This window comes from Protopterus annectens, chromosome 2.part0, assembly GCF_019279795.1.
Source record: "Protopterus annectens isolate FY-2018-M chromosome 2.part0, PAN1.0, whole genome shotgun sequence".
Classification (NCBI taxonomy): domain Eukaryota; kingdom Metazoa; phylum Chordata; order Ceratodontiformes; family Protopteridae; genus Protopterus; species Protopterus annectens.
In genome coordinates, this window is record NC_056728.1 from 238872034 (window position 1) to 238882397 (window position 10364).

Consider the following 10364-nt stretch of genomic DNA (forward strand, 5'->3'; position numbering starts at 1 on the left):
CCTTTGTATGGTCTCACAAAGTGAATCCACCCTGGATTCTGGATCCGATCCCGGATCTCATCTCCCACCCTCTGGGAATTCCGGCCCCCAATCTACGCACCCTGAAATTGACAGCTTGGCTGCTCCAGTTCCATCCTTGATTAGGACTCCCGGTATCTCGTCACCGGTCAAGGCCATTCTAGTGGCGGCTCATAAACCTTCCACTAGGCAGGTTTATCGGAGTAAATGGAAGAGATTCTCTATTTGGGCGGTCCAGAAAAGTTTGGATCCTTTTTCAGCACCTATGTCGGCAGTGCTGGATTTTTTAACAGACCTCTTTCATCAAGGGGCAAGTTCTTCCACGATTAAGGTACAATTGGCAGCCATCTCTCATTATCACATTGGTCATGAGACAGCTCCCCTCATGACGGTAAATTGTGCAAAACCTTTCTTAAAGGGATTTTTGTTGAGGCCTCCAGTCAAAGAGATTGTACCACCTTGGGACCTATCTTTAGTTCTGCAAGCCCTTACTGCTCCTCCCTTGAGCCTGCAGTTTCTACAGACCTGAAGTACCTTTCCTGGAAGACTGCCTTCTTAGTAGCTATCACTTCAGCCAGAAGAGTGTCTGAACTTCAGGCTCTATCGTCAAACCGCCTTACCTTTCCTTCTTTCCAGATAGGGTGTGCCTCAGGACCAATCCATCCTTTCTTCCAAAAGTCTCTTCAGAATCTAATATCAACCAATCAATCAACTTACCTGTGTTTTTTCCCCAAGTACTCAAACAAAGGAGAATACAAATTGCATTCCTTGGATGTTCATAGACAATTACGATTTTACATTCACAGAACAGCTGGTCACAGGCAATCAGATCAGCTGTTCATCTCCTTTGCTAAATTTACTTTGGGTAAAGCAGTTTCTAAAGTCACACTATCGAGATGGATTGCTAATTGTATTCTGCAGGCTTATGACACTTCAGGTAGACCTGCTCCTCAGAGGGTTACGGCTCATTCTACTAGGGCAGTCTCCACGTCAGCCGCCTTTAAGTCCCGTGTGTCATTGGATGATATCTGCGCGGCAGCCACTTGGGCCTCACCTCATACCTTTATTTCTCATTATAAGGTGGATGTTGTTTCCAGGCGAAGAGCATCCTTTGGCTCAGCGGTGCTCGGAACATCCTTCCATGACGCCCAAGATTCAGGTAGCTGGGGACTCTGTCCCACAGGTTGCAGACAAATGAAGTCTGCCTACTTCAGATTTAGAAGTTATGTACTCACCATAACGTTCCATCTGAGTAGGTGACTTCATTTGGATGCAACCATCCCCCCCTCCATCCCCCTGACCTTTATACAGCGAGTATTTATGCTTTGTTCAGATACTTTATTTAGTATTATATAGGCAAACTCAGTCTGAGGTCAGTCAGGGCTTGGCAAGGGGTTATGGGTAGAGGGAGGAGCTAGGAGCTCGGAGCCTAAGCTTTTGAAAGGCCGGCTCGGATCCGAGGTCGGATCCGATACCCACAGGTTGCATCCAAATGAAGTCACCTACTCAGATGGAACGTTATGGTGAGTACATAACTTCTAATTTTGTACCTACCATAAATGTAGATGTCCAATAGATATGCAACTGCAGTCGGATTTTCCCACCCTCCTACCCCTCTGCAACTTTCTTTATGGGTCCACTACCCCTATTTCTATTAGCTGGGGGTATCTCCTATGGTGTATCTGTTTATTACTGTTGTGCATATTTGGAATTGTTTATCCATTCACCAAATTTAGCCTTCCTAGGAGGGCACCTGGCATCTGGGGCAAGAAACACTGAAGAAGATGGCGTCGGCCGATGCCTTTATACTCCAGCCGTTCTGACGTCGGAGAGGAGGCGACACCTGCCGACGCCGGACCCAGACTTTGGAATCCGGCCGACCGAGGGCTGCCTGAGGCAGGACAACCCATATGTTATGACTGCAGTTGCATATCTATCGGACATCTACATTTATGGTAGGTACAAAATTGTACTTTGTACTTTTCCAGAAATATAGGCAATTAATGAGGAGCCAGAATATATACCATGCACTTGTATGGAAAGTCAGACCAGCACTATTTTTGGAATCTTCCGGGAGTCTTAAGTGTATGCATGTAGGAAACAGTTGATTACTGTAGACTGAAAAATGAAACTTTGAAGAAACCTGTGTTAAGTTACCCATTTCCTAGCAACAAATTCTTTATACATGAAGTAGATCTTGGATCTTTTTGGGCAAGGAACTGATAATATAGATCAAAAGTGGTAATTGGTGCAAAAAATACTCTCGTTGTCTTGGAGAGTTTATAATAGGACAATGACAATATTGGCTAGAGTAAAATTAGGATATTTAGTTACTTTGCAAACTCAAAATTTGATTCTCAAATGCAGCTTTTCCTGGTATCAGTGAACCTTCTATTAGTTTGCATGGGTTCTTTAGGCCAGTCACTGGATAGATAGGTCAAAATTGGAGTGTTATTGCACAAAATAAGGAAGACAGAGGTGTGTTAGAGAAGTCCCTTTAAGTGATTGTTGTGTCCTGAGCAGGGTGTTCACCAGTGCAGTAGGTGATATTAATGGCTGCCAGCATCGCTGACTATTATTTGAACACATTTGTGGTGTACTTGGTATCTGCTTTGATATACGTGATTGTTGACATTGAAGATTATTCACTTTAAAACCCTTTTTCCTTTAGGTTAAAGCTGGGTACAAATAGGTTATACCATTTTTTGTTACAACTATCGAACCTGTGTCACAGTAATTTTACTTAGTGTGTTGACCTCACCTGTAATTGAAGTTCAAACTCGTCCCATTGTTCTATATTATGTTCTATTTTAGACATGTCCATGATAAAAGTACTAAAACCCACCATGGATTACTGCTTGGAGCCTGTTTACCTGCTACATCATCAGCAAAAGATGGCAGACTAGCACACCCAGTTTTGTTGCAAGCTAGCCAGACTTCGAAGAAGCAGCAGCATATTACTCTACAAGAAGTAAGTGTCGTTGGTATAGCCAACTAGTGAGTTTTGCAGTTTTCTTGCAATTACCAAGTATCGTCTGTGTTTTCTCCTGTTAATCTCTGCATTAGAATTGTTACATCACTATCTTTTATGGTCTTGTGAAGGTGCTCACAGAAGTTAATTCTAGTCTTTCAAAGCCTCCTTGATGTTGCAGTTCATCCCCTGCACAGCTGTTTCGGTGATCTGCATGTACTGCTTTGGACAGTATATTCAAAAATGACATAATCTGTTTGAAGTACAGTTTCCTCAACCTAGGTCTTGTTGAGTGGTGAGGACAGCTTCCTGCTACTTAATCTGGTCATTAATCTTCTGGTCATTAACCTTCCTGCTGAGTCCGCTGCAAGTCCTGTTGGCCAGCAGGTTGTTTCCTCAGTCACTCCTAGACTTTGCATTCTATCTATCCCCATGCATTCATGTTTTTTGTTTTTATTTTCCAGTAGAACATTGTGTTAAGCTGTCCAGACAAAATAAAATAAGATGTTTAATGTCCACAAACTATTTGAGAAACCTTTCATAAGAACAAGGGTTTAGTGCATAACCCCTAGTAGTAAATGCCCATCTGATAAGCATAATTTTCTCTGTCATAAATAATTTGATTTTATGTTGTCGTGAACATTTAAAATTTGTAAGATAAAGAAAAGCATCCATGTATGTGAGCATAATAAAAATGTGACACTCAAAAAGCTATTCTGTACTTCCCTTGTTTTACAGTACTGTCAAAAAGTGAAATGTACAACCTGCTCTTTGTGACATTGTCAGCCATGAGAAGAAATTTCTTGATTTTTACTTTTTAATGCAGACTTGGTGCATTAATTCCTGCACATCAGTTTTATATTAGCTGCATTGTGTGAAGATCTGTAAACAAATTGTTTCTTGATGTTATAGAACCTGCTTCTGCCTACTCAGGACTGTGAGGGAGCTTTAGCTGAAGCCTGTTGGATGCATGTCAGTAAAATGAATCCCATGACAATAAGTCTGCATTCAGTAGAAAATTAAAAAAATGAAAGCTACTACAAATGAAAAATCAGACCTATCAGAGGACTCCAATTTGGAAAAAAAACACAAAACTGAGGCAAGCAATGCCATTACCAAATCAGTGATCCCAAAAAACAAAAACAAAGTCTTTTGTGGAGAGCTCTTTTTATTCCCTGTACCTTCCTTACTTGTATACTGAATTTGCAGTCACACTGTCAAAGGAAGTCAGTCAGCAGCTGCACAAAGTGTAATATTTGATAATTGCACACAGTTTTTCAACAAAGCTAACATCTTCATTGATTGATACAGAAGAATATATGGACTCCTGTATATGAATAATGTTTATGTATGAATATTAAGAATATGTGGCTCTGTGGACCATTTGATTGTGCTACTTTCATGTTGATAGACATCAGTTCAGATGAACCTGTTAAACTGCATGCTTTGAGCCTATGTATCTGTTCAGTATTTATAATAAGGCTTATGCTGGATGAGATGCCATTTGGTTCCAGTATATAGACACACAAATATGTACTTGCGCACTCGTACACTGCAGGCACATCCGCAGACAGTTTAAAGAATGTGGGAGGACATGAGAGGACCACTCCCCAGAAGCCCACATGGACATGGTGAGGACATGCATACCACATTTAGTTAAACTCAGTTTGTTTGTGATGTAATAACTGTGATTTGCTCGATTTGCATTTCTTGTTTATTCAAATCTGAGTGAACTGTGTTCATGTAAAATAGTGTTTAAATTGTATTTCAACTAACTTAAACATTCCTGATTTGTAGAAAAATGTATGTTTACTACTACAGTTTTATAAAGTGTTATAAAGTTTTATTTAGTTTTACAATACTTTATCTTTCATAGTGTCCCAGATATCTTTTGTTTGAAAATTTCTTGTCCCCTTCATTCATTAGTTTTACAGTAATTACCAGCAGTTGCTGGTACTGGAAACTGTCCAATCTGAGGCCCATGGGAATAGGGATTTTTTTAATGATTACCTGAATGTATTTCATAAAATCTGGCTGTATCTTAGTTATTTGTACTAATGCCCTTTTTAACAAGACCATTGAAAATTAGTTTCAAGAAAAAAATTATAAGGAAGTGGAAATAATAGCTTAAGGACTAGGGTCACTGATAGCATGCTGAACTGCTGAATGAATGTTTTGTTCTATTTAATGGAGCCTATATTTCCTAACTTGTATTGTTCATGGCATAATGTCTGCTGCTTTCCATTGTTAATCCCCTAAACCTAATCTTCCTCTACATACTTGCTCTAGCCTCATCTAACCATAGCCTCTCTCTACTACTGTGCTTTGTTACACCCTCCCTTCTTCTCTAAACATCCCTTAAATTCTGCCTTTCCCCTCTACATCTGCAATATTAACTAACTCAGTGCTGTCTCCCTCTCCACTACAATAATCCATCCCGGGTGCTCCTTCTCTGCTTTAAACGCAAACGGAATACCATTGGGCATCACCTGAAGACACCCTAAATTGGCAGCTTGCCTGGTACTTAGAAGAATACTACTGAGAAGACCCCCCCCCAACAAGATTGTGTAAATGTATGTTGCTTAACACTAATTAAATGTAGACTTGATGTACTACCTATAGAGTTAATCTGCCCTCCCGTGTGTGCGTTCTAGCAGCCTACCGCAGACAGTTTGCCCTCTCCCCCTCCTGTTATCACTACCCTAGAATATATTAAAACCTAAGACTGATCCAACTATCCCTGCTGTTTGCTATCTCCTTCTACCATTAGGTGGCAGCATCTACCAATATAAATCCTAGATATTCTTTATAATCCCAACAAGTTTTATTTTTTCACAAACAGTTGATTATGAGTTAATATCCTTAGACTGTACATATCTTCTCCCCCCTGCTAAACCACCCTCTGTAAAGACAGCCTTCTTTTTCTGGCTGGAAATGTTTAGCTCATACCTTCCAACTACAGCCTTTAAACTGCTCTTTGCTGATACTTTATTTATTTATTTATTAGCAGTTGGTTTACCAGGATAGTCCATTGGGCCAATAAGAACCCATTTTCAATGGAGTCCTGGGGAGAAAAGCTCCAAAACAAAGGTTACAAAAGAGATTACATCAGTTTACAATTTGCAGTTACAATCATTTGTAAGTGAAAGACAAAGCTTTAAAACATTGGTAAACAAAAAGATTACAGTAGTTTACAATTGTGGAAATTTGAGGGTTCAAGATAAAGCAAAGATTAAGCATTTACATAATATATTTGTGTTTTTTTTTTTTTTAATGTTAAGGTTACATTAAATTATTGCTGCAGTACATATATAGTTTCTTGAGTGAAATAATAGAATAAAATAATTATAAGATGTCATTACAGTTGGCTTACTTTTTCTGCCATACTCACCTCTGGTGTTCTTTCCCGCTCCGTTGGGCTCACTCCGCTTGCCTACCCTGACCCCAGTTCCCACCTGCCCCCAGTACTGTCAGCTTTATTCCTATCTTACCCCACCCTCTCAGCCTAATTACCCAATACCATCTCCCCCCTCATTACTCCTCCCATCTATAGCCATCCTTCCTAAACTCTTTAATCTGTACTCCACCCAATAATTATAGTCCCCTCCTCTTTCCTTAAATCTCTAGCATACCTCCATCACTTTTTAAACCCTTTCTTCTTCATAGCCTTCTCTATTTTCCTAACCACTCATACCACTCTCTTTGCTCCAACATGCTCTCCTCAAGTTATCACACCCTCCAGTCCCCCAGCCTCCTCTTTCTGTTCCTGCTTCCCTTATACTATGCTATCTCATATTCCACCTATGCTTGTCCAATACCACCTACAAAGACAACTACCATACAAACCCACCTTCCCCCTCACTCTTACTCCCATTTCCACTCCATCGCCTCTTCTCTCATTCAGCCCAACCCTCTGCACCTATTCCACCCTAAACTCTTCTCCTCTAAAGTCAAGATTCTGTCACCTGCTCCAATCTACAGTCTATCAAAATTCATGCCTGGCAGACCAATATGGCTAAAGGATATCTACTTCAACAACCTAGTCTAAGCTGGTGATATCCATCCTAACCCTGGTCCTACATCCTTTATTAACAACACTCATCCCTTACCCTCTTCCTCCTAACTCAACACCCTAAAGATTTTTACAATTAATGCACAGTCTAAACAACAAAGTACACCAATTTCAAGCTTAGTTAAGCCATAACCAAACAGATATCTTAGCCATCTTGGAAACCTGTCTCAAGCCCTTTATCTCCGACTCTGAGATTCTGCCCCCAGGATTTCATTGTCTCAGGAATGACCGACTAAATAAAAAAGGTGGAGGCATTGTCCTAGTCTACTCCAACCTTCTTACCTTAATTCCCCTCCAAATTCAAATTCCTCAATTCCAGAACACTGAACTAACTGCTTGAATTCTAAAACTAAATAAACGTAAAAATATCTGCATCATTGCCCTGTATATCTCACCTGGTAACAGTATCTCTACACTCGAAAATATTCTCCTATGGGCCTCTACTGAAATTAACTATGAAACTTACATCCTTGGTGATGTGAATATATTGACTGGAATAAAAACAATTGCCCCTCTTCCTCATTATCCATTAAACTCAATAACTTCACTCAAATAATCCTCTCCATCACTCGACCTAACAAAATAAACCCTCCCAGATCCACTGTAGATTGGGTCCTAGTCTCAGATCCAAATAATAACCAATTCTGGCACAATTCCTGATACCTTTAGCGACCACCTCCCAGCCTTCATGCATCAGTCAACTAGTTCCTCCCCACACCAGCATCAGTACATTCAAACTCATAATCTCAGTAGCTTCAACCCAACTACTTTCTCAAATACTTTCAAACAACCCAACTACTTTCTCAAATACTTTCAAACAAATGAACTGGCAAATTCTAAACATCCTTCCTCTTGACAAGGCTATAGAATACTTCAACTCTGTCTTCCTTGATGCTTTAAACTCACTAGCCCCACTAAGAAACAAAAGGATAAAAACTAAAACTGCTCCTTGGCTATTCAATGAGACAAGACAGATTATGCACCACGGAGACTAACTATGGAAGCTTTACCAAAACAATAAACTGGACAATACCTTGCTCCAATATAAACAGCTCCACAATCGTGCAAAACGACTAATCACCAAAGACAAAAAATCCTACTATTTCAAACTTAAGTCCAATAACAATAAAAAAAACCCCAAAATTCTGGAACACATTAAACTCACTCCTCAATCCAGGCTCCAAGAATAATCCCTGTCCTGACCCAAGTAAATCTGATGTTGAACTAGGCTCTGAATTTAACTCATTTTTCATATACAATATTATACCCTCACCAAGACATTTTCCAATAATAACCCAACTGTTCTACACTCTACCCCTTCTAACTCACCTCATCTATTTGAACTCAAACCCATCTCCACTAATTTTATAAAAAGACTTTGTCCAAACTTAAACCTTGCTCTAACGCTCCCGACAATATTCCCTCTTCCTTCCTAAAATGTGCTGCTGATAGCATTGCACTCCCAATCAGCATCATTATCAACAGATCCATAAAAAAAATCATACGTCCCCAAACTCTGGCGCTCCGCTTATATCCTTCCTCTTCATAAAGGAGGCAAAAATACCAGCACTTCAAACTTTCACCCCATTGCTTTGCTCTCACCAATCTCCAAAATCCTAGAAAAATGCATCCACCTCCAACTTAGGCCTTTCCTGACCCAAAACCATCTTCTCACTCCTACCCAGCATGGCTTCTGTCCAGGCCATATCACAATAACCGTTCTACTCTCTTTCCTAGAAACTGTCAATAAAGCCGGAGATTCAGGCCACTTAGTTTATACTGTTTTACTCGATCTATCTAAAGCCTTTGATACTGTTTCTCACAAGCACCTTCTCTGTCATCTCTCAAACCTTAATCTCTCACTTAATGCTTTATCCTGGTTCTCCAGCTATCTGTCAGACAGATCACAGGCAGTCAAATGGAAGAACTCCATCTCTTCCTTCCTACCTACCCCAACTGGTGTACCACAGGGATCCATCCTTGGGCCAATGCTTTTAACATCTTCATCAATAACTTTCACACTGCTATTCCTGATGCAAAAATCATTCAATACGCAGACTATTCAACCTTAATCTACTCTGCCTCAAACATCTCTGAATTGATGACTAAAACCCAAACTGCCTTCTCAACAACTGAAAACTGGATGTGCCAAAACCACCACTCTTTCTCAATACAAATAAATCAAAGATTCTACTATTCCCTCCCACAAAGACCCTCTCCTACAATAAAAACAACTTCAAAGTCTATAGTCAAACAAACTCACCTATAGAAGTAGTCCCCTCTGCCAAACTACTTGGCATTACTGTAGATGAACATCTCAAGTTTGATATTCATATTCAACAAAATATTAAGAAAACCCACCAAAAGCTAGGTATGTTGTATAGGAATAATCGCATTCTCTCCAGCTCTACCAGGCAAACTCTGGCCTCGACTTATCTTCTTCCTTCCTTATTAAACGGAGCCCCTCTCCTAACCAACCTGTCCTCCTCTATCACCTCTAAACTAGAAAACTGCTACAACAAAATCTCTAAATTTGCTCTAAATCTAAAAATGCCACCCATCACTGTCTAACTCTACAATACCTGAATTGGCTTGAACTCCCAAACTACCTAGACTATCTCCAACTCACTACTGCACATAGACTCATATTTCACCCAACAAAATGTCCCGCTCTAACATCCTTCCCCCTTAAATACCCAACAGAGCTGTCAGATCTGAAAAACAGAACTTAATTACTATCCATAAACCTAAACGTCCTGCTGGCCAACTTCTCCTATCTTTCTCACTAGGCAAAAAATGGAATTCCCTTCCCTCTACACTAAGAACCATACCAAACTCAGAAATCTTCAAAACCCAACTATTCAAACACCTGTCCACTAAATGGAAATGTACCTGCCTTCACCCAACCTAATCCAAGGGGGTTCTCACTCTGGTTCCCGAGCTGTACAACTCTCATAGTTATCTTCCTATGAGCCTATCTAAGCTCTCAACAATTTCTATAGCTTGTCTCTAAGCTCTCACCTCCTACAGCTACCCTCACACAGCCCAACCTTGTAAATATTGTAAATAACATTCTACAGTTGGTGTGTATGTAAAGCAAATTTACATTTTCTTAAAAGGTTTGTATGTAAAGTGTTTCCACATCTAACCCATATCTGTTTTCCTCAAATGAAACTATGTGATCCCTACCTTGAAGCTTAATGAATTTAACTATGCATGATATTGAATGCATCTATGAGTAACTATTCTACATAAGATCTTTAATATTAACTATCATTTGTATCTAAATTGTATAATGCATCT

At 39.9% G+C, this 10364-nt stretch overlaps 1 protein-coding gene across 3 annotated transcripts in view; it reads left to right on the plus strand.

Moving 5' to 3' along the window:
- Window positions 1–10364, plus strand: part of LOC122793043 (sentrin-specific protease 2-like) — a 1342091-nt gene that overhangs the window by 255020 nt on the left and 1076707 nt on the right. For all 3 annotated transcript variants that reach the window (XM_044060712.1, XM_044060713.1, XM_044060715.1), the window contains one exon: window positions 2833–2989. In XM_044060712.1, the coding sequence (XP_043916647.1) occupies window positions 2833–2989 (157 nt within the window). The remainder of the gene's footprint in view (window positions 1–2832; window positions 2990–10364) is intronic.